Source organism: Alternaria metachromatica (genome assembly GCF_023757995.1).
Source record: "Alternaria metachromatica strain BMP 0045 chromosome Unknown scaffold_25, whole genome shotgun sequence".
Taxonomy (NCBI): Eukaryota; Fungi; Ascomycota; class Dothideomycetes; order Pleosporales; family Pleosporaceae; genus Alternaria; species Alternaria metachromatica.
In genome coordinates, this window is record NW_026055516.1 from 306,186 (window position 1) to 328,177 (window position 21,992).

The window sequence follows — 21,992 nt, forward strand, 5'->3', positions numbered from 1 at the left end:
CGAAGAGTCAAAGAGACGGAGAAGACGACCGGAGATGATCGCAGCGAATCACAAGAGCCTCGTTGCTAAGTCTGGACAATGGCATCACCGCTCAGATGCGCGGCCCGCTCCACGTGAGCAGCGCGGCACCGGAACGAGCTGAAGTTCAAACACGTACCTGAGCTGCACATGGCACATGCAACAAACGTGTGGGGGTTTGAAGCCCCCGTCACGAACGCATTCCACAGCCTCAGCAACCCCACGAGCTTCCAACGCACTGCCTGATCACAAGGCATCGCGAAAGGCCATGAGTATCAACGGGTATTCTGGGCGACGGACCGACACAGCGGTTGCGGTGAGCGTTCGTTCATTGTATAAAGCCCGGCTCTTCACGATATATGAAGGCACATTGATACTGGAGCTTTACATTCCCAGTCCTTCTTCACATTATCCCCGATCACATATTCCTACATATCAGCACCAATACCCCCTCTGATTTCTCTCTCTTCAAACCCTACATCACACTTAACACTCTGTACCTGCGAGAAGCATCAGCACTTACATGAAGGAATCTCCGCGCCAGGCGGAGAAGTCACTCCGCCAGAGCGAACACGAACCTGGCGATACCTTTGCCGAACGGCATGTCTATACCCCGCTTGACGTCGAAGGCAATCGCAGCTACTTGAGAGAGGCCACACACAGTCCCCAGAACCCGGGATCCTCGCATGGTTCCCGCGGGCCTTCCGGCCAACGCTACGGTCATGCAAACGACTTCAGCCAATCTTATATGTCGGATACCGGATTCGAAGCGGCCGCTACCGTATCGCGCGATCCACGTATTGCCATGCAGACATCGCGATTCGTTCCCCACAGCGACAACAACCATCTGCGTGGCGTCCATAGCTACGTTGATCTGACCAGCCCGAGCTGTCGGGACAGCGAACTCATGAGCAAAGGTCCCGCGCATGCATACTCGATACATCAGCGGTCTATCTCCAGGGAAGGCCCTTCGCTCGCGCCTATGCCGTCGACAGAACGTTCTAGCATGGCACCGCAGGCGGCACATCAGCTTTACGAACCGTTCCGGGGTCTTTTCAATGACTCCGGACACGCGAAGGAGTACCGACAGAACAAGATGCGCTTCAACCGTGAGCCATGGAGGGATCCTGTCACTGATCCGACTATCGAGATGGTTGAACGTGATCGCGACCGCAACGTAGAACGCATCTACAACGCGATGGTCAGCGGCGATCATGCTAGAGACAATCCCAAATCAACCGCGCGGAAGAGGTGGATCGAAGAGCCACATTACCAGTCCGACTTGGTGGAAGCATACGCGCACAAGGTGTTTGACTGCTTGCTCGAGCAGGTCAGGAAAGGGTTCCGCGGCTGGCAGCAGAACGACTATGTCAACGACGAGCGCAAGGGCGAGGACGAGGACAAGGATACCGACTGTGCCGGCCGGCTAGATAACATCGTCACCGCCCTCGCACAGGAGAAGTGCATTTGCGAGAACGTCATGTGCTCGGCGTGGCAGATCCGCATGTTCGTCAACGCACCCAAGGCGTACTCCAAGCGTAAGGATCAGAACCGGGTGGGAAATAGTAAGAGGCCGAATGCAAAAGGTCACAGTGTACCTGATGATAATCCGCGCGCATCGAAGAGGGCTCGTACCAGCGCTGCTCCACGGACCGGACAGGCGCGTGGTCACTCTTCACCAGCTTCTGAGATGCCATTGTCGCGTGGAAACACACCGCAAGAGTCTTCAGGACCGACAGGCTCACCGTACTTCACTACGCCAGTGGCCCAGCGAATGACGGCCTTCAGCCCTCCATCTAGGTTTCTAGCACCTCAGGCCCCGGCCATGCGTCCTCCACCTCGATCGTATCACACCTCGTTCGACCAACGTCTTGTCTCCGCATCGTCGCCTCCTATGCAGTCATCATTCACACAAGCGCAGACTCCACAGGGTCAGCCTCTCTCACCGATCACCCCAATCTCACCTACTCAGCATTCGCCTTTCCCACCTCCGCCGCTGCCACGGAGCAGGTTCTCAGCTTCAGCTAGCCCCGACGACGTTAAGCCACCGACCAGGAACGCAGACCCGTTCTTCAGTCCATGGGGACATGCAATTCGGTCAGACGCATCCTCTCATAACGTGTTCGCACACTTGGATCCAGCTGGCAGCTCAGATTTCCCAGGAGTTGAGGACTGGCAGCATGGTGTGGAACCGTTCCCGCCAGACGACGCGTCGAGCAATGCCAACCTCTTCGCGCAACATCCCGAGATGGGTGTCTGCCTTGCAGATATGGAGCTCTTGCCCTCGTTCACCGTGAACGATGTTGTAGGTGGGAACGTCTTCGACCCCTGGCAGCACCAGGGCAGCGGGCACTGAATGTCAGGTACCCCCAGCAGCCGTCAGAACCAGCGACGATACCATGGACACACTTCAACCTAGGAAAGGCCTGACCGATCTGGAGCCTACATCGACATTAGGTTACCTACTCTGCATGTTTCCATGTTAATGTAGGCTGCAGACTTGTTCAGCTTTTTCTTGTCTAAGGTGGGTATGTACTATCTCAGATGGCGGGGCGACGTACCTTTACATTCGCAAGCGCTAGGAGTCGTACTTTGAACTTGCAGTGGTTCTTCTCGATCTTCTTTCCTCCACTTGTTGACCACCTGGGTAGTGTGGCAACTGGACCCCATTATTTGTTTCCCAGTATACGTTGGCGCTGTACGAATTTGTGGTACTGTTTGTAATTGTTGTTTTATACATTGTCTTTTGTATGGAGAGTCGTTGGGTAATGAAGATGGAGAGCTTTGGCGACGTTGTGGTTAGAGTATGGACTTCGGTCTTGGAGACGTCATTCGCGGAGCTGTGGAAGCTCTATTCTTATGTTGTAATCTATTATTAGCTCGTAGTTTAATCAATCGTAAACACCATATCATTCATTCCGCAGCCATACAATGATACATTCGGATAGTGGATGCGCATGCGAGAAGGGTGGTGGATTTGACAAGTACCTAGGTGGCCGACACGCCGGAGACGCGTCGCGTGGGTTTCGCGATGGTGACGTCATCAACGGAACCGCGAAGCCGATAGCTCTCTTGCCCTGCCTCCCCATCCTACCCAAGGACAAAGCAGCCAGGTCTGATCACCATTCGCGAAGCTGCAAAGCTCCAACTTTTCACCGATACTAACAAATCTTAAAAGTCGAGCAAGAGATGAAGTAGAGGGCAAATACATCACAAGCAACACGTTTCGACAAGGTTTATAGCGCCGCGCAAGGCGAGCAAATATGTGCATCATTGAATTGTATATTTACAACAGAATCGAACAGTAACTCTAGCCATCTCCCCCTTTCTACACAAGAAGTTTTGTATGTCGTACCTATCGTACAAGCATCCGTCTAAGCAATTTAGACGCGGAAAGCACGGGGGTGAGCGCGCTGGGCAGCTACCATGCGGCGGACCTTGTCAGCGACACCGGTGCCAGCGTTGGCGCGGAGCCAGGTGATGAAGGTGTCCATGGTGAAGGACTCGGGGAGGCTGGAGTCGGAGCCACCGGTGGCGACAGGGGTAGCAGCCTCCTCAGCGGCGGTAGGAGTGGGGGTGGCAGTGGCCTCAGGGACGGTGCTGGAGGGAGCAGCAGAGCTGGCAGCCGGGGCGGAAGCGGCAGGAGCGCTGGGCTTGGGAGAAGCTGAAGGCGCGGGGGCAGAGCCGTTGCCGGAGCCGGAGCCACCACCCATGGTGAAGTCAATGCAGGACTCGTAGGTCTGGTCGATCTTGGGGGCGTCCCAGAACCACTGAATCACACAGTCACCCTTGTTGGCACACTCCTTGCTGACATCGGGCATAGTGATATCGAACGAGGTCCAGTCAGGGTGAGCAGACATGGGAGAGGAGGTGAGAGCGTACTCGTCCCAGCTGATGAGAGGCTCGCCGATGACCTTGTCGGTAGCGATGTTGACGATGGAAACGTTGGCAACACCGTCGTGAGGAGCGCGGATCTCAACCTTCATGGGAATGACTTGTCCGGCGGTGTACTCGAAGATCTCGCCAGCATCGGTGAATGGCACACCCTTGCACTGCCACGGGCGGCAGTCGGGATGGTCACCCTGTCCGAGGTTCTGGAGAGCACCCTGGACATTTCCATAGTGGTCGGACGACTGGGTGTTGTAGAACTGGTCACCACAGGCAGCCTTGAGGCCATCACCGGGCATACGAGGAGCGGGCTCGCTGATGAAGCCGTGGGCGGCGACGGAAGAGGCAAAGCCGGCAATGGCGGCGGCGACAGTGTAGGACTTCATTGTGATTGTTGTTGGGTTGTTTGAGAAGAGCGAGAGTTGCTGTAGAGATCGACGGAAGACTAGCTTCGTGAACGAGTGTGATGAATGAATGTGGTGTTGAAAAGAACGTGAGGTCTCGGACCTTAGATGCACAAAGAAGCTGTGGTTGGAAGTGAAGAAACTGTTGTTTGATGGAGGAAACCCAAGAGTACCAAGATACCTATATACGATACGGCGGCATGGCACTATTCCTGTTCACCACTCAATCTGTGGGCCGTGTCATTAAACATGCGAAACAAGTGACCGCTGGATTGCAGCCTCGAACAGCGCTTACTGTGCCCCCGATTCAAACGACTCCCACGCCCTGCCTGTTCCTGAGATGTCAGACGTGGCGTGGGTCCTCTTGTCATGCTTGAACCGGTTCATCCACCAGTCACAGGGAGCGATGTTGTGACTAAGATCGCAGGGTGCCGTTCGATACTGCAGGCCAAGCAAACATGTTCCCGCGACAGCGGCCACCATGCCTGTTGACAGGAGACCAACCGGTTCTCGTAAGTGTCTAACCCTAGAAGGCAGTATAGACGAACCGTCCTACCTGGTAGAAGCGCCCATGATCCTGGGTTGAAACGGTCGCGAGCGTACGGTGGGTTTCAGGTGCTCCGAGGCTTAATGCATGCGATTGTGGCGCTCCCCACCGACCTGGTCGGCCATATTGCAGGATCTTCAACTGCGTCATGTGTATCGATACCGCGCGCTACCTTTTCTGCGATGCATTGAACGCCATATGAAGAGTTCGAAGAGCTTTTGTCCTGCGTTGCGTTGGATGAAATCAGACTGAACCGGTGGCAGTGGCTTGATCGGAAGGCGGCTTCGGTGTGCGCTAGCCTTCGGAAATTGGTGGAGCCGCTCAATCTCGCGTGCGACGATGCTGAGTCGCCTCGATCCTTCTTCAACACCACGAGTCTTATCTCCGAGGTTATGAAAAGCTCAGTGAGTGGAGATCGGTGTCCGGTCCAGGTGTCAGTGCTGTGTGTGTCTGGTCGATGCGAAGTGCTCGCATGTCTTGCACAGCGGACCTGAGTCCTTCCCATGCATCCTTCTTGCACCTTTGCGGCGCCGGAGACCGAATTACTCTGCGGTGATTAAAGGCGCCATATTACTTTGGAAATGGCGTTATCGGACAGTATGGCTGTGTAGGAGTACTGCTACGGGTGGACCGGATGCCGTAAAGAAGGTCGCTTGATCTAGTGTTTGATACAGAGTGGCTCCTAATGCGAAGGTCTCGTACGCAGTCGGCCACAAGCTACCCCTCTTCATGAAGGCCACACAAGCTCTGCGATCCTCGAATAGCTCGTCTGCTCGTAGATTTTTCAAAGACATGGGGGATACCGTTGCCGAGAAAGCTTAGCCATATCTCATTATAGCCTTGGACATTCGAATATACCCTCAACTTCCATCTAAATGTGAGTAGTGTAGCGATCATCATGCGGGTTCGATTAGCTTCCGCGTGCACTTGTACAGACCTGGACAACGACTGGTGATCGTAGCGATGCCGAGGCATACGATCAACGCGGAGAGAGAGACAGGCAGCGTGAAAGAGAAAGCCTGTGGCACCTGGTCGCAAAGCGCATTGTTTGAAATTTTCACTCGTTCATGTGTTCTTGACTGGTGTTGGGGTCAGAGATGCCCACAGTCGAATGTTCAGAGCGCGCTAGCGGCTCGTTTCGGTAAGCGCGTCATGCCCACTTGGGCAGCCATTCGGCCAGGCCGACTGCTCAGCTGTCTCTTCACGCCCTCCACCCGACTTGCAGATACACAGGAGATGATGGCAGACTGTTCATTACTGTGTTAACTATGCGTCGCTGACCCGCCAGACAAGACGCTCCATACTCGCTTCTTTGCGTCTCAGCATGTCCATCGCCTTCTGCGCCCTCTCCAGCAACATCGCGCCCTCAACAATCCTTTGCTTTTGCGGCGTCACGACTCTATCCTTCAACAAGGTGGGCATGATGTCGGGCTGAAGATGGTATTTGAAGAATTCATTCTATGGAGTGTTAGCTGCGCTTCTTTGACAACAAACCGGTAAAACTCACCTCTTGGTAGAAATGTGTTCGCACGCCTCTTACATCGACCCCGTCATTCCACTCAGCCACCTTGCCCACATCCATCTCATACTCTGGATCCTCGGTGTCGGTTGAGTCGCGCACAACCACGGGTAGTAGTATGGCGACTTTGGAACCCTGCTTCGCAAGTTTGGCGATCGGTGTGATGCTACCCTTCAGGCTGCCGATGCAGTCATAGACCAGTGGAACTCCGCGGTCACCACCAGACTTCAGGATAGACTCGACGACATCTGGATTGTTGTAGTCGAACACCTTATGCGCGCCAAGGATGCGTAGCTTCTCGTGGTGTCTCTGAGACGCTGTCGCCAGAATGTTCTTGTATCCGTAGTAGCGCAGAATCTGGATGGCGAATTGACCCACTGACGAGGAGCCACCCCAGACCAATATCGCAGAATCGGCATCGTCAGGTACACAATTCTCGGGTTTCGGCCAGGGTGTTTCGAGGCCCAGATCTGTCGTAAGAGAGTGGAACACAGTTACGAAGTTGTTAGGAAGCGTTACAGCCTCCATCGGAGTGAAGCCTTCAGGTAACTACAGCACTTCAGCATTCGCCTAACAAATCGACAAGATGGGGTGTAGCTTACCTTGGCCAGAAGCCATTCGTCTGTAGTACAGAATTCCTGATAGGCCTTTTGAGCTTGGGTCTTCCAGGTAAAGCCGAACACTTTGTCTCCAACCCCCAGTCGCTTGGTTCCCGCTCCTACTTCAACTACGGTACCGGCGACACTGTCACCAAGGACCTGAGGGTGCTTTACGAGTAAAGCCCCGTCGTTTTGGTGCAGATCCAAGGGCGTAGAAGCAGTCCACTCAACACGAAGGCGGACCTGCTGCGCTTCCGGAGTTGTAGTGGGAACTTGGATGATCTCAAGAGGCGCCTTCTTGGCCACTGTTGCAACGGCGGAGTGTGTAGACATGGTGAGCTGATAACAAGACTTGGCTTTTAACTGAACGTAGAAGGTTGTTAGGGAAGATCAGAGGATAGGAACGACTGTTCTGCTCAATGCAATTCTGCAGTCTCTACCCCTACTTATACTCTCTCGAAGTTCTCCTGCGCATCTTGAGTATTACAAATGCTTGTCGCATCTACAGACGCTAGCAAATATTTCCAAATTGGGGTTAGTTCCCATTGTTCGGCGAGATCGCACCAATCACGATAAAGGAGGAAGATGCGAATCACAATAGGAACAAGTGATGCTGTAATCTGAAGTTCTGGTGGATGGAAATTGATCATGTCACTTGTTCTGGTCCATAGTTCCAGTTCATTGGTACGCGGCGTTGTTGGGTATGTTCAGCAACCATGGTATAGACCTCGCTTCCGCAACATGGAATCCATCTGCGTGGGCAGCACTTCATTGAGTCCAAGTATATAAACCGGAACATCTCCTCTACTACAGTTCTTTCATACTTCCCAACCCAATTTACCAGACCAAAGATATTCAACCCCAGGAACCACCACCGCCATACCAACTACCGCCGCTAGAACAACAATCATGAAGTACTTTGCGCAACATCTCCCCACCGAAACAAACCACAAGCGCGACTGCCTTGAACAAGCGATCTGGAAACGCCTCAAGAAAGTAGCAAAGAAGACATTGCACAGTCTCCAAAAGGAGGCAACCAGCGCGAAACCAGCAAAGAAGCCAAAGCAGAGTGCCCCGGCATACGGCGAATACTCCATGCCATACATTTTCTGTTAGACTCCAATTCCGATCACGTCCTACGCTTGCAGCATCGTTCGTTACCGAACGCCACACGCTACCACGCGTTGTTCGTTCCTGGAGACACAACCATTCGGGCTTAGCGTGCGGTATTTCTCTACAGCCATAACGCAACTGGAAAGGAATTGATGGATGCCGTCTTTGAGGGATATATTGATCATGAACCGGAGAGCCCCTCTGGTTCCTGTTTGCATTTTGGATTCGCGCTCGACTTTCGTGTGTTGCTATTTTCGCGTTCCAGGGCCCAATTGCTTGGGTATGGGCTCGCCATATGAGCACCTTTACGGCAGTCATGGATCTATCTACCATGGTTTCGGCGGAGAAGAAGAGTTTGGTAGCGACGGTGCTGTTGTATCGTCGCGCAGCGACGAGATGTCCGCTCGCAGTGAAGTGCCCAGCCATTTCCGCATCGCACACAAGTCATCACAACAAAGAAGAAGGGCGGCGCGAAAACACGTTTACGCTGATCGAGCGACACAAACGCCTCTGTCTTATTCGAAGTCATCACACATCTGTTCAACATTCACGCCGTCAACTTACTCAACATCGCCATCCACTGTCGCAACCTCCTTAAACACCACCCATGTCGAACACGGCACGCCTTATAAAACCAAAAAGTCAGACTCGACTGCGCCATACAGCCGAGTGAATTCATTGAAGTCGTGCAAACGAAGCGACAACATCATCGAACTACACACCTTCATGCCCACGCATTCGAGTCGCTACCCACCCGGCATCGTGGTCATCAAAAGACTTGACGAACAAGGCAACGAAGTAGTCGAGTTGACGGATCTGACGCATCAGATTACACCGTTCACCAATCTGAAATCTACAGTAACTGTAGTGGTCGATCAAACTGGTGTAGTGCAAAGCACTAAAAGAGTGGGGTTAATGGAGAGGGCCTGGGAGAGGATAGCCGATGCACTGGCGAGGGATAATTGATGATGTGGTGGATAGGTGAAGCATGATATCGAAAACGCGTTTATTGTGCTGCTTTTAGGATAATAGTAGGGTCTCTAGAGACAATTCCACCAATGAGAACTCGTCCGCTCATTCTCCTGCCCACCGTCTGTGTCCATTCACCCTGATGTGATCCGAAGCCTACGCACCTAATCGTGCATCTCCAGCACAACTCCGTGTGGACCTCCGTCGTTGGCACCGTAGTTCAGCTCAAACCAGTAGAGCTCCAAGTCTCTCTTGCTAGCGGGATGAATGACAAATTGCGCGGCCTTCTTCATGGGACACTCGAACCATTTGCTGACTACCTCGGATGCGCCGTTCGCCGTCAGAGTGTAGGCGTCGTAATGTTCGGTGATGGCGGGCTTGTTGTTCCAGGTACTGCGACCGTTGACGAGCTTGGCTTCGATGCGAGAGATGCTGATAGCCATAGGAGCTTCGCCCTTGAGGGTAAGTGGGGCGTTCTTGAAGGGGTCGACATTGATGAGGAACCGCAGGCGGCAGATCTTGACGTTGTCGATCTGGGGGACGTCGAAGTTGATTGCTGTCCATTGTTCGGTGTCTGTCTTGTTCTGACCGACGGGTTAGTAGCTGGCACGGTCATGTTGTGGGTCTTGTAGACACTTACATTGCGGCTGACGGTCGCGTCATCCTGGGTATAGAAAGCGGTGTCCGGCTGGGAGCTTTTCATGGGCAGGAGCAATGTCGGAAACTTGGTTTCGACCAGGTCAGCAAAGGCTGGAAGGCCGAAGAGAACGGGAAGGAGAGCGAAAATGCGCATTTTGATGTTTGAGGGGTCGATGATTGGGTGGAAGATGTTGATGTGTGGAAGCTGAAGCTGTCGATGCTGAAGTAGTGATGCTTCGCAGTGATGCTCTTATACTTGGGGAAGAAGTGCAGCGGTAGTGTTGGGACGCTTGGGTGATGTTTGAGAACAAGCTAACATGATGGCTGTGCCGTCCTTGCAGACTTTCTTGTGCGAGGCAAGTGACTGCCTAACATCAGTTGGGAAGTCGCATTGGCTGTGCCTGGGGCAGTCGCGGTTTGCAACACACCGAGCAATACCAAGACAAGATCCACCCAAGAAGGCAAGAGCGACTCCAAGACCAAGTAGCACGATTACGTGGTCGTTTTGCTCAACAAGGCAGCGATGAGTCCACTTTCGGAAACAGTACAAAGTACGACGAAGCTGTCATTCGCGTGTCGGCAAGGCACGCTGGTATTGGCGACCGAGATGTAGGTATTGTCGGGGCACCAGACGGGTAGCTACAGCAATTGATCGATCGCATTTGGTGGGTTGCTAAAGATACTGTCTTGGGCGGATTTCTCTGCTTCTCCAGATGCGCAAGCTTGTTTCTGCTAACGGTGAAGACGTCCATTAGCTCTTGAGGGTTGTCAGCGACTAGGCCCGACAAGCTCCATGTTGAGGTGGCTTTGCAGATCTGTATTCTCACACCACTTCCTCTGAATATCATATTAAGCTGTCCTACCTGGATCCGCATTCTAATAGTAATAGAGGATAAAGATGACGCAGAAGCGTGTGATGTGGGTGTGAGTGGTGGTAATGCAGCTCTTTAGTCTGTTCACACCGCTCTGTCACGGCGCACGATGCTCTTTGAAGTGTATTGGCTTGTGGTTTGAATAGATCATACTAGAGTATTGCATTCATGTGGTCAATTATTGCCGGTGTTCCCAGGCTCCGGGCGGGGAAGGTATCACGAGACCATGATGGTTCCAGCTGGTAGGTTCGTCTGAAACCCATTCGATCGTTCCTGGATATAGTGCCAAAGCAAACCACCGGCCTAGCATTGGTGGTGTAGGAACCCACAGCCATTCGCAGACTAAGCTTTCGGCGCGGAGCTATCGGAAAGATGAAGTACTCTAAACGCGTGAGATGTGGTAGTGCGGTAACGTGGGACGAAGGCGGGGATGAAGGCGACAGTACACGGAGGCAGGTAGTTGCTCCTGGAAAGCCTCCTGATGCTCTTCACAGTAATTGGGGAGGTGACAATTCGGGAATAGCGCGGCTTTAGAGCCTCGGCGAGTCGGGTTGTCGTCATCGCTATGGCTGCAGCACCTAAACCTCGGCCTCGCATCACACGTGTACCCTACGCGTCGTGGTCTTACCAACTCGATGTCCTCTTCGGGCCTGCTAGAATGGCTTTCAGCTGGCGAACGCGACCCGCCTTGAGACTTGGTGCTGCTGGACGCCCTTCGTTCCGCGCCCGAGGCATACCCTCCAGACGAAACCTCTACCTCGCGCCGCCATACCTACTGGACGACTATATACCGCGCTATCAGCTGCTCTCCTCAGTGGAAGCCGCCAAGAAGCGATCCCTGGCCTATGCGCACCTGCGTGAATGCAATCTCTGCCCCCGACTGTGCGGTGTCAATCGTTACGAGACGACAGGCACGTGTCTAATAGGAGCCGAGACTGTCAAAGTCAACACTATCGCTCCTCACTTTGGTGGTGGGTTGAAATAGACAAACCGTAGGCGTGCTCGTGCTGACGCCGATCAGAGGAGCCCTGTTTTCAGGGACACAATGGTAGCGGATCAGTCTTCTTCTCTGGGTGCAACCTGAGATGCGTGTTTTGCCAGGTATGCTGCCCTGTCCTTCGTCGTAGCATACACACTAACGCCGTGTTCAGAACCACGATATAGCCCACCAGCGCAACGGGTTCGACCTGACACCAGAGCAACTCGCAGAGTGGTTCATGAAGCTGCAGGACGTGGGCCGCGTCCACAACATCAACCTCGTTACACCCGAACATGTCGTACCCCAGGTCTGCCTATCGATTCTGCACGCGCGCGATCTCGGTCTCCACATACCCATCATTTACAACACGTCGTCGTTCGATTCGCTCGAGAGCATACACTTGATGGATGGCTTGGTGGACATTTACCTGCCGGACTTCAAGGTGTGGCGTGACGCGACGAGCCGTCGGTTACTGAAGGCAGACGGATACACAAAGGTGGCTATGGAGAGTATCAAGGCCATGCACGAGCAGGTGGGCGACCTCTGCTTCACTCCTGACGGCATCGCCAAGAAGGGAGTGCTGGTGCGACACCTGGTGATGCCCGGCATGGAGGACGAGGGACGAGAAATTGTGAAGTGGCTTGCCGAGAACGTGAGCAAAGACATCATGGTGCACATTATGGAGCAGTATTTTCCAAGAGCTCATGTAGGCAAGGAGCGGCGCGGCCGTGCAAGCCAGGGCGTTGTTGAGCCAGGCGGTGTTGAAGCCTCACCTTCGACTAAGAAAGACGTGCGATATAGTGAGATTAATCGCGCGGTAGACCTGGATGAAGTCGCATCAGTCAAAAAAGCAGCCCAAGAAGCTGGCTTGTGGAGGTTCGTCGAAGCATCAAGACATGGCGGCTTTAACATCTGACGACGCCTGGTGCAACTTACAATATGCGGGTTCCGGAGAAGGCGTGACCAGGACACATCCACCGCGCCTGCTCTTCGTAGGTTGCGCTTGCTCTAAACATCACCTAGGCACCAACTCGTCTGTAGCCGAGCCAACAGTCACATCCACCCCGTCATCTTGGACACCACCACAAACATATTGATTCGTGCATTACTACGATGCCGCCGATCAGCATGGAACAAATCTCCGAGATCGAACGCATCGTCCATGACCTCAAGGTCGACCGAGATACCTGGCAGGCTGTGGCGCTCCAATACAAAGCGGCCTTCGAAGCTCAGACATCCCGCCTACACGAGCTGCAAAACGTGTGCTTTGCTACGCAAGCCGAGCTGGAAAACGAGCGAGCTCAACAACAACGTCTCCAGACAGTCTCTGGCGAGCGCGAGAACCACCGTCCTGCTACCTTCGACGGTACTGAGGACCTTCACGTCAATTTCACTTTTGGTACCGCTACTTTATGCTTACCGAAAGAGATCGAGCCAACTCACTTGCGACGGCCCTCCGAAGATTGCACCCACCCCTTGTTCAAGCGCGCACAAGAGTGTACCGCTCAGCGTAACTACGGCACTGCCCTGGTCGAGGTTGAGCGACTCCTGAAAGGTCCGCTCAGCCATAAGGCTCGCGCCGAAGGCTTACTCTTGAAGAGCAATATTCTTAGAGCCTCTGGCCCCGATGAGCTCCTTGACGCGCTAGCTACGTGCAGCGAAGCCGTAGAGCTCTGCGACCGTCTTTCTGAGCTTCAGAACTTCTTGCCACGCATACAATACCAGCGTGGCCTGTTGTACTATGAGCTGCGTCAACTCCACCAAGCCCGAGAAGCCTTCAGCACAGTTTGCGACGACGACCTCTCCGCTAAAGCCAGGGAGTTTCGCAAGTCTTACGATGATGAGCTGGATCTGCTGCGCTGTACCAAGCGTCGGTCGGGCTTTGATGAGAACCGCACTATGGAAGGCTTGCTCGCCCAACTGGAGGATAAGGGCACAGAGGTAATTCGGCGTCGACTCCAACACCCTACAACATACTGACCCCTCTTAGAACAAGCGCCGTCGAACCAGTGCGCAACTTAGGCAGCGCGCCGCCGCGAAAGCGAGACGAATGTCGTTGCCCTACCGCTGGGTCAAATCAAAGAGCGACGAACATCACCGAGAGTAATACTACCATGTCACACTGGTCTGTAATCATGGGAAGCCATGGCAGCACTCCGCCGTTCAGGGGATGAACTTTTGGTACCCCGCTTCTTTGTTCGCACAGACATGGCGGTTCAGCCACCATTTGAGGGGCCGTGTCATTCTTTGTGTTGAAGTTTTCCGCTTTCTCGCAAGGCTGCAGGAATTGAACAAAGAGTTACTGTAGAGAGCGTTACGTCAAATGCGGCGCGGCTTGAGACATCCCAAAGCACGAACATCTTTAGTCGGAAAGTTGATAGTTCTATGCCATCGCAAGAACCATTTACCTGAGCTTACTAGGAGCTTTGCTCTTCTAATTATTTCATCGCGATGTTCGCAAACGTTCAGCAGCCCTTAGAGGTCGCTGCCCTCGGCCATGAGTCCCTCAACGGCGTCGCGAATCGTACTAACGATGTATCTGCATACATCAACAATCTCCCAACTCCCCCCACACACGACAAATCTTCCGACTGCGCATCACCATTAAGTCAACTCTTGCGAGAAAGAGATCAACACATCAGCAATGAAACCCCTTCGAATATCACGCCTGAGTCTATCGCAAATGGCATCCCCATTGAAGAAAAAACCAGCAACGAATTTAGGATAGCCATGGGTCTGATCCAATGCCAAACATACCTCAATCGTTGCGTAGTTTTGCAGTCAATCATCAACTCGATGGAGCGCACACCCCGGGCACAACAGTCTGAGGCTGAGGCCGAGGCAATCGTACGGTCCTACTACAAGAGAATTCATAGGTTTGCTGTCGAAGCATACCAACTTGCCGAAGCTAGATCTAGCCGCAGCCTACTCGCACGTTCCGAATACTGGTGTGGCCGTGGCTGCGGTGGTTTGCGCGAATGGGATGCTGCTGTGAGCCACTTCAGGTCTGCTGCGAACATGGATTTGTCAGACGTCTATTTCAAGGGTATGCCACGTCAGCAAAGAGGTCTACTGAAGAGTGAGAGGGAGGATGTCGACTTCCTACTCCAGAGCGTAACACAACGTTACAACGAATGGATTCTAAACGGAGGAGCGCACAAAACCGTCGATGATCAAGAAGCAAGCCCCAGTCCTACCGAGGTTATCCGAAAAGAGGCACTGAAGGGACCGCGTTGGAGGCCACATCAAGAACACTTGGACTATCTGGCAGAGCAACAGTGTAGTACAGAAGGGTCTTCCGATAGACAGCTTAGCCACCTTCGATCGAGTGAACACGCAGGTGTTTCCTTCAACGAGAAGGATGTGGCAGCTGCTGAGGAAAGGCTGAGTCTGAAGGATGACAAACAAGGGATCCGAAACACATTAAACGCCGATGAATGGTTCTACGTCCTTCGTGGTCACAAGCCCACCAAGAAGCGTACGAATCACACTGAACACAACAGGGCTAGTGATCGAGGCCGCCAACACAGCGAACCTTCCAAGCTTCCACCATCTGTCGCGTCAATCCATTCCAGAAGTGTCTCTTCACTCGAACCCTCTCATGACCTACGCAACGCACTCGACACCGCCAGCTACGAAAACGGCGACCCCACGCCATCGCTCGTCGGAAGTGGCGTGTCGCCTTCATCTGAGGGAGAGCGCGGACTTCCATCACCGACAGCAGGGTATTCCCAAGGCCGTCGCAAAATGAAACTGCCGGCCATAAGCACCAGCGCAATTCAGAAGGATGCTAGACTTGGTGAGGCTGTCCTGGGCTCCCTCTCGCCGACGGACCTGAAGGTAGACGATACCCGTGACGGGGATGAGACAGGGGAGGTTGGATCCGGCAACAGCATGGTCACATCGGCGGGGAGGGATTTGTCGGCAACTTATTAGTGGAGGATCGGGCGAGGGTGGAGATGTACGGTTCTCTATGGGGGTGGGTAGGAGTTAGAGGATCGCGTTGTATGTATGAAATGCAAAAGGTCGACTTGTTCTGCGTTGGTATGTTTATTAGGCTAGTGATCTGGGTTATATGCGATAGTCAACCGCCTTCTCATTCTGACGTTGCCGTTCTCATGTACTATCGCGCATTTGAAGCATGTTTTGCACTAACGTTGGAAGGGATAATCGGTGTGTACAACGCTTTCTCGGTAGACCTTTGTCCTTTTGTTCTCCTTATCAAAGACTGTTCGCGCATGCATCATACCTTTGTCTACTTACCTTCACATAAGACGCCTACTCCGTGTGCGCTATCGGGGCCTGATCTTCGAATTATGCAGCCAAACATAGCAATCACATCAGCAAACCTACATACACATCTCGTTCCCAGTTTAAAGCAGCCATGTCATACATACCACCATCAGTACCGTCAGAACCCGCTCCACCAACCCTCAGCGACCTCTGGGTCACCGAAAAGCACACCTTCGTACACGGAAACGCATGGCGTTGGACCGACACCGGTTTCCTCGTCCTCTTCATCCTCCTCTTCCTTTTCATAATCGGCCTAGTCTGCGAAGACGCGGATCTAACAGCTGAGCTCATGGAGCTCAAAGAAGGCACATATGCTAAGCACATCGGAGGTACAGTCATGGCATACTTTGATGAGGGCATTCGCAACGACCTCTTGCAAAAGTACATCAGGACGGGGCTCGCGAGAAGTAAGATGAGATTAAAGCGCGAAATCACGGCTGAATTAATCGACGCATACCGGAAACGACAGCGAAAAGACGGTGCTGGGAGTGATCCGCACGGCCCACGTCCTGTACCACGGGATGATGAGGAGGCCGGTGAATATGCTGAGCGCTTGAGGGAATGGACGGAGGAGGATTTACGGCGTGAGACGGATGCGAGGGTGAGCCTTTGGTTGAGAAGGCCAACGGGGGAAACTGTTGGGTTGTCGAAAGAAGAGGCTAGGGTTATTGCTCAAGCTGCTGGTAGTAGTACGTGAGACGTTGAGGCTTCTGTATCCGAGTCGGACTCGCTGGCGAACTAGAAAAAAACGAACCAAATTTGACTTCTTTCTCATCCCTTCCATTATTTAATGGGCAGATTTAGTCATCGTGTATCTCGTGTATGTTGCGGGAGTGGACCAAATCTGAACAAATCATATTAGGTATCTGTTCAAGACGCATGCATCTCGACCTCATATGTTTCTTCAACACCAGCGGCTGGTTTGAGTGGTATGTCACTCGCCCCGTTGTTGGTCATCCTTGAGCTCCTGCTTTCTCCTTCCGCAGGCCGCCAGTATAAATGGCTGGGTCCGCTGTCGTTAGGAGATAGAGGTTTGTTTCCAATATAATAACGATAAACAGATCGAGAGAGCGCGAGATTAGTGGCTATGATACCAAGGCATAACTCAGTCATGGCCCAAATGGCTACAGCAGAGTACTCGTCTATTCAATCTTAATCAGTACGGCTTTATTGCAGCGCGAGAATCTTCACGTACAGGCAATATCCTTTGCTTTCGAATTAAGTGTTTTCGCCCTGACAGCAGAACATGCTGTGCAGATCAGTCCGAGAGCCATCAGCACCCAAATCGATACCTTCCTTCTTGTGGGCAACTGGATGTCCCGCGTAATGATGATAGGAAGCAAGGAGCATATGAGATCGGTGATGATCGATATGCCTAGGTGCGAAGTAAGCTTTTCGATCAGGAAATGGCTTTCTTATGCCTTACCAGCTTGTGCATAAATTGAGTAGATTCGTACTTCTGTAGGCCAGCACGTGCCTGGTCCCGGGCGCCAGTAAAGGCTAATAGGCTGACATTGGGCCAACAGGACGATGATGACCTCAAGGGCAGCAATGACCAGAACGGTGATGACGAAGCCAGCAAGCCATTTCATCTGGCTGGAGTGTTTGATTCGAGTCATGAGCAGGCAGACCGAGATCTTGACCGAAGCCATAGCGGCAAAGAGAACAAGCTGGGCGTACCAGCTGTACATGTTGATGAATTCCTTGTCGCCCTTGGAAAGTGACGCACTGGGTCTTCCCTTGCCTCTCGTCACTGCCTTGATAGTAACTGCGGCCTCAATGACCGTGAGCATCATCGCGACTGCGATGGTGTGGTCATCCCAGCCGAGGGCTCTGCGTTTCCTGCGAACCCAGAGCCGTAGAACGGTGGTGAAGAAGGCAATTGTTGTAAATAGCACCGAGACGGTGATCAACGCCGGACCTCTGTCTGCGATCATCGGGAATAGCCCTTGAGGCTCAAGTAACGAAATGGATCCAAGATAGTCACTGTCATGGGGATACTTGCAACCTATTTGTGGCACGACCAGACCAGCATAGAATCCTTCTGGACAGCAACTTTAGACGCATGATCCACAGTGCTTTCCGCAAAAACTACCAACAAAGCACGAGCTTAGACTTTGCACCAAAGTTACGCCCCGATCTATTGCGAAACCTCGTATGGCGAATAGCTTCGCTTTCAAAGGATTGGGTCAACGCTGGGAACGCACCGCGCGGCCGAAGAATCGCTCAGCTGCAGGGGTCGACTGGGAATAATCGTTCTTGTTGGCTCGCTTCGTACCGTTCATAGCCGCGACGCCGGCGGTTTACCTGTGCTTGAGAGCTCACGGATCTCGATGTACTATTGCACGACGGCTCAGCATGACCATTTCGACACATGGCAATGGCGGTGTTATGGTGTTTTGAGGTCAATCAGCAGGTGGCATAGCCAATGGGAAGACATGGCTACAAACACGGAGAGTGTAGCAATCGCGCTCGCGAGGCGAGCCCGGTAACGCTGCTGATTTGGGCATGCAAGGTATCTGGTATGGAGAGCGTTACCGGGGATCGAACCAAACGGTTTTCCCGCCTTGGCGCAGGGAAGGATTCGTATCCATGCGAGCGATATGCAGGCGCATGCATACCGGCTGTATTCATGCGAGGCGTTGACCAATTGAAGGGCCAAACAGATCTCGTCAGACAATCCTTCCCTGACTGGATAAGACGCCTTACAATCTCGACATGTTGTGTGGACTATCTCCGTGACACGGCAGCGGTTCTCCGAAGGATCAATCTGAGCTCAATTGCCGTAGCTGGAAGGCACATTTTGAGCCTTCCTTGTTGGCCAATGATGGATAAAAATGGGCCTGACTGAACCGTTGGCAATGCGGGCCTGCTCTAGACAGTCGTGCGGTATTTCCGAATCTTATGCAGCAGGCCTCCCGCTTTCTCTATTCCTCCAGGTTTCCCGTCTAAGGCGTCCACTACGCAGGAGTACCATCGTGTCGTCTTCTGTTGTGTACAAGACGCTGAGCACCGATGTGGCTCATCTCAGCTCTGTTCTCCGCGGCCGTGCTGGGTGTCGTACCTGCAGCGAGTGCGAAAACATGTCAGGTACCCGATGGCAGCTTCGACTTTGTATGTATTTTCCAGGCTGCAATATTGAATACATGACGGAGCTGACCTTTTGTCTAGGTCATTATTGGAGGCGGAACAGCCGGCCTTGCACTTGCCACGAGACTCAGCGATGCTCTTCCAAGCCATTGTATTCTAGTCATCGAAGCTGGACCAGATGGACGCGACGAGCAACGAATATATACCCCTGGACTGAGAGGTTCGACTTTTGGTTCCTCGTATGATTGGAGTCTTCCAACTGTGCCACAAGCTGAAGCAAACAACCGGACTATAGGCCATAACCGTGGTAAGGTCCTCGGTGGTACTTCAGCCCTGAACCTGCTTGTTTGGAATCGTGCTACTGTCAAGGAATACGATGCTTGGGAAGAGCTCGGGAACCCAGGTTGGAACTGGCAAAACATGTATCCAAGCATGCTGAAAGCAGAAAACTTCCAACGCCAGAATGGCTCTCCACAGTACGGCGTCGATGGTGTTGGATATGGAGGGCCGATCCAAGTCGCTCTCACTGAGAATCCGCCGCCCCAGCTCCAGGCTTGTATTCCAACGCTGACCAATCTTGGTGTACAAGAGAATCTCGAATCATTGAATGGAACGAATCTTGGCGTCATGTATCAGCCGGCTACCTATCGCATATCCAATCACACGCGCTCCTATTCCGTGGACTATCTTCCAGAAGCTGGCGACAATCTAGTGTTCATGTTCAACACTACTGTCCAAAAAATACAGCTCGACGAGGATGGGTCGAAGGCGACTGGCGTCATTCTCATGGACGGCACATTGATCCAAGCCAGGAGCGAGGTAGTTGTTTCCGCCGGGAGCCTGCTTTCTCCAAAGATTCTGGAGCTTTCTGGGATAGGCCAGAAGTCCGTGTTAGAAAACGCTGGTGTCGAGCACATCGTTGATCTTCCCGGCGTCGGAGAGAACCTACAGGACCATCTCCGCATCCAGACGACGTATGAGCTCAAGCCCGACATTCTCGGAGTAGACATCCTAAAGTATAACACGACGTTGGCGGCCAGTGAATTGGACCTTTGGAAGCGCGGCCGTACTTCGCTCTACCAGTATGCCGGAAGCTGCTACGGCTTCGTGAAGTGGAAGCAGGCTCTTGGTGACGACAGCAAGCTCATCCAGCTGGCAACGCAATCCGCGAACAAGTCGAATCCTGTCGACCGAAAGAAGCTTGAACTGCTCACTGGACCGGACTCCGAAGCCCCAGATCTGGAGGTCGTCTTCAGTGATGGTTATATAGGAACAACCGGATACCCGAAGAATGGCACAGCTGGCTACGGCAAGCAGTATGCAACGCTGCTGGCTGGTGTACAACACCCGCTTTCTAGGGGATCAGTCCACATCAACGGATCCGATCCAACCAACAAGCCCCTCATTGATCCGAGGTATCTTGGTACGCCGTACGATCTCGAGGCTTTAATTCAGGCCGCAAGGTACACACGAAAGATGGCCATGACCGCGCCCTTCAGGGACGTGTGGGTATCCGAGTTCGATCCTGGCATGAGCACCGAGACAGACGCAGAGTGGGAAACGTACATCAGGAACAACGTCTTCACTTTCTACCATCCACTAGGAACTTGTGCGATGTTGCCGAAGAAGGACGGTGGCGTGGTCGACCCCCAACTGAGGGTTTACGGCGTAGAAAATCTCAGGGTGGTGGACGCGAGCGTCATCCCGATGATCATTTCAGCGCATATCCAGACAGCCATTTATGGCATCGCAGAGAGAGCTGCAGAGATGATGGCGACGAAGTACCGCTGAGAAACGTGCTCGGTGACGCGGTGCTGAGAGCCCTGGAGGCTGGGAAGCCGAGGCCTACCCCAATCAGGAATAGCGGAACGCGTCGCGTGTCGTCATGAGCCCTAGAGGCTTCCAAACCTCATCATTGTTTCACCCTCATCATCCAGCCGCAGTCTTTCGTGCCTGATTCATGCACGCAAATCTAGCTATATCACAATACGATGTCTGGCGATTCAATTGACTGCGTGATTCCCTTCAATCATGTTAAACGTAGTTATAGCTAAACAGGTGTGCAGAAACAGTGTACCTTCCCTCATAGCAAGTACCTCGCTGTTTCCTTCATCGCAGCATTCAATGCCCAAAACATTAAACGTTCGGAAACGCGAGGATATATGAACGGCCCAGTCGGTATCCTCGGTCATTCAAAATCAAGTCTGAGAATCCAACGATCGTTGGGCCTCAACACAAGTCAAATGGACTGAAGCAAACTCCGCCAACGCCAAGCTCCCCATTTTCCTCATCAGCTAGACTTTGCATCGCGATCTGTTCTCAAGAAGAGTGGCTCCTTGATCCCGGGTTTTGGTAGACACACGGAGGTCCGGGGTTGGTGTGTCGAGTACCTGATGAATTCAGGAATGGACCTCAACGTCGATACAACGAGAGCGCCAGGCGTCTACTTACCGCACACTCGGCAGTAAGGTAATCTGTGCGCATAGCACAATTCAGGCTCTGAGTACGCCGGCGGATAAACGTGGAGCCGCTGCACTGGCGCAAGTACTTGTCGAGCCTGCGGAACTGGCGTTGTGTACGCTGGAAACTGGCCGTTCGCACGCATCTGGCCAAGCATGCGCTGGTGGTTGTTCATTGCAGTAGTCAACATGATGCCATACGCACCCAACATTCCTTCGAGGTCATCCGGTTGCATGTCCACCGTGCGTTGCTGGAATCCATTGTCGGCTTCTTGATGCAAGGTACGCATGTTACTGAGTAGACCGACTGCTTCCCTGCGTCTTGCGGCACGATAAGCTTCACGCTGCTCCAGTGCTTGAACGCGGTCGGCAATGTTGATAATCCTCTCTTGGAAGTCCTTGAGATCTGCGTTCTCTTGCTCCAACTTGACGATGCGCTCTGCTTGTTCCTGCTGTGCTTCTTGTACGGCTCGGAGCTGCGCTGCAAAGCCCAAAGGCACGATCATCTGAGCACACCCATGGCTTGGAGTTTGCGCAGATTCCCGGGCAGGTTGCGGAGGGAAATCTGGGGTCGTCATCGTTGGAGGAGGGTTCCCAGTGCAC

At 53.0% G+C, this 21,992-nt stretch overlaps 10 protein-coding genes across 10 annotated transcripts; 6 read left to right on the forward strand and 4 right to left on the reverse strand.

Moving 5' to 3' along the window:
* Nucleotides 1–541: 541 nt before the first annotated feature.
* J4E83_008587 (uncharacterized protein) lies at nucleotides 542–2,374 on the forward strand (the record flags this gene model as incomplete). The annotated part of the gene is made up of 1 exon (XM_049335483.1): nucleotides 542–2,374. The coding sequence occupies one exon, from the start codon at nucleotides 542–544 to the stop codon at nucleotides 2,372–2,374; it is 1,833 nt and encodes a 610-aa protein (XP_049185490.1).
* A 1,027-nt stretch (nucleotides 2,375–3,401) lies between these two features.
* J4E83_008588 (uncharacterized protein) lies at nucleotides 3,402–4,292 on the reverse strand (the record flags this gene model as incomplete). The annotated part of the gene is made up of 1 exon (XM_049335484.1): nucleotides 3,402–4,292. One exon carries the CDS (start codon nucleotides 4,290–4,292, stop codon nucleotides 3,402–3,404), a length of 891 nt encoding a protein of 296 aa, XP_049185491.1.
* Nucleotides 4,293–6,123: 1,831 nt separating this feature from the next.
* On the reverse strand, nucleotides 6,124–7,308 carry J4E83_008589 (uncharacterized protein; the record flags this gene model as incomplete). The annotated part of the gene is made up of 3 exons (XM_049335485.1): nucleotides 6,124–6,315; nucleotides 6,365–6,925; nucleotides 6,979–7,308. The coding sequence occupies 3 exons, from the start codon at nucleotides 7,306–7,308 to the stop codon at nucleotides 6,124–6,126; spliced, it is 1,083 nt and encodes a 360-aa protein (XP_049185492.1).
* A 1,913-nt stretch (nucleotides 7,309–9,221) lies between these two features.
* On the reverse strand, nucleotides 9,222–9,850 carry J4E83_008590 (uncharacterized protein; the record flags this gene model as incomplete). The annotated part of the gene is made up of 2 exons (XM_049335486.1): nucleotides 9,222–9,641; nucleotides 9,698–9,850. 2 exons carry the CDS (start codon nucleotides 9,848–9,850, stop codon nucleotides 9,222–9,224), a joined length of 573 nt encoding a protein of 190 aa, XP_049185493.1.
* A 1,376-nt stretch (nucleotides 9,851–11,226) lies between these two features.
* On the forward strand, nucleotides 11,227–13,654 carry J4E83_008591 (uncharacterized protein; the record flags this gene model as incomplete). The annotated part of the gene is made up of 5 exons (XM_049335487.1): nucleotides 11,227–11,539; nucleotides 11,590–11,669; nucleotides 11,720–12,337; nucleotides 12,694–13,488; nucleotides 13,538–13,654. The coding sequence occupies 5 exons, from the start codon at nucleotides 11,227–11,229 to the stop codon at nucleotides 13,652–13,654; spliced, it is 1,923 nt and encodes a 640-aa protein (XP_049185494.1).
* A 623-nt stretch (nucleotides 13,655–14,277) lies between these two features.
* J4E83_008592 (uncharacterized protein) lies at nucleotides 14,278–15,483 on the forward strand (the record flags this gene model as incomplete). Its single annotated transcript, XM_049335488.1, has 2 exons — nucleotides 14,278–14,281; nucleotides 14,321–15,483. 2 exons carry the CDS (start codon nucleotides 14,278–14,280, stop codon nucleotides 15,481–15,483), a joined length of 1,167 nt encoding a protein of 388 aa, XP_049185495.1.
* A 37-nt stretch (nucleotides 15,484–15,520) lies between these two features.
* Nucleotides 15,521–16,537, forward strand: J4E83_008593 (uncharacterized protein; the record flags this gene model as incomplete). Its single annotated transcript, XM_049335489.1, has 2 exons — nucleotides 15,521–15,526; nucleotides 15,920–16,537. The coding sequence occupies 2 exons, from the start codon at nucleotides 15,521–15,523 to the stop codon at nucleotides 16,535–16,537; spliced, it is 624 nt and encodes a 207-aa protein (XP_049185496.1).
* Nucleotides 16,538–17,211: 674 nt separating this feature from the next.
* Nucleotides 17,212–17,564, forward strand: J4E83_008594 (uncharacterized protein; the record flags this gene model as incomplete). The annotated part of the gene is made up of 2 exons (XM_049335490.1): nucleotides 17,212–17,219; nucleotides 17,348–17,564. 2 exons carry the CDS (start codon nucleotides 17,212–17,214, stop codon nucleotides 17,562–17,564), a joined length of 225 nt encoding a protein of 74 aa, XP_049185497.1.
* A 1,291-nt stretch (nucleotides 17,565–18,855) lies between these two features.
* J4E83_008595 (uncharacterized protein) lies at nucleotides 18,856–20,721 on the forward strand (the record flags this gene model as incomplete). Its single annotated transcript, XM_049335491.1, has 2 exons — nucleotides 18,856–18,954; nucleotides 19,012–20,721. 2 exons carry the CDS (start codon nucleotides 18,856–18,858, stop codon nucleotides 20,719–20,721), a joined length of 1,809 nt encoding a protein of 602 aa, XP_049185498.1.
* Nucleotides 20,722–21,373: 652 nt separating this feature from the next.
* Nucleotides 21,374–21,967, reverse strand: J4E83_008596 (uncharacterized protein; the record flags this gene model as incomplete). Its single annotated transcript, XM_049335492.1, has 1 exon — nucleotides 21,374–21,967. The coding sequence occupies one exon, from the start codon at nucleotides 21,965–21,967 to the stop codon at nucleotides 21,374–21,376; it is 594 nt and encodes a 197-aa protein (XP_049185499.1).
* Between the last annotated feature and the right edge of the window lie 25 nt (nucleotides 21,968–21,992).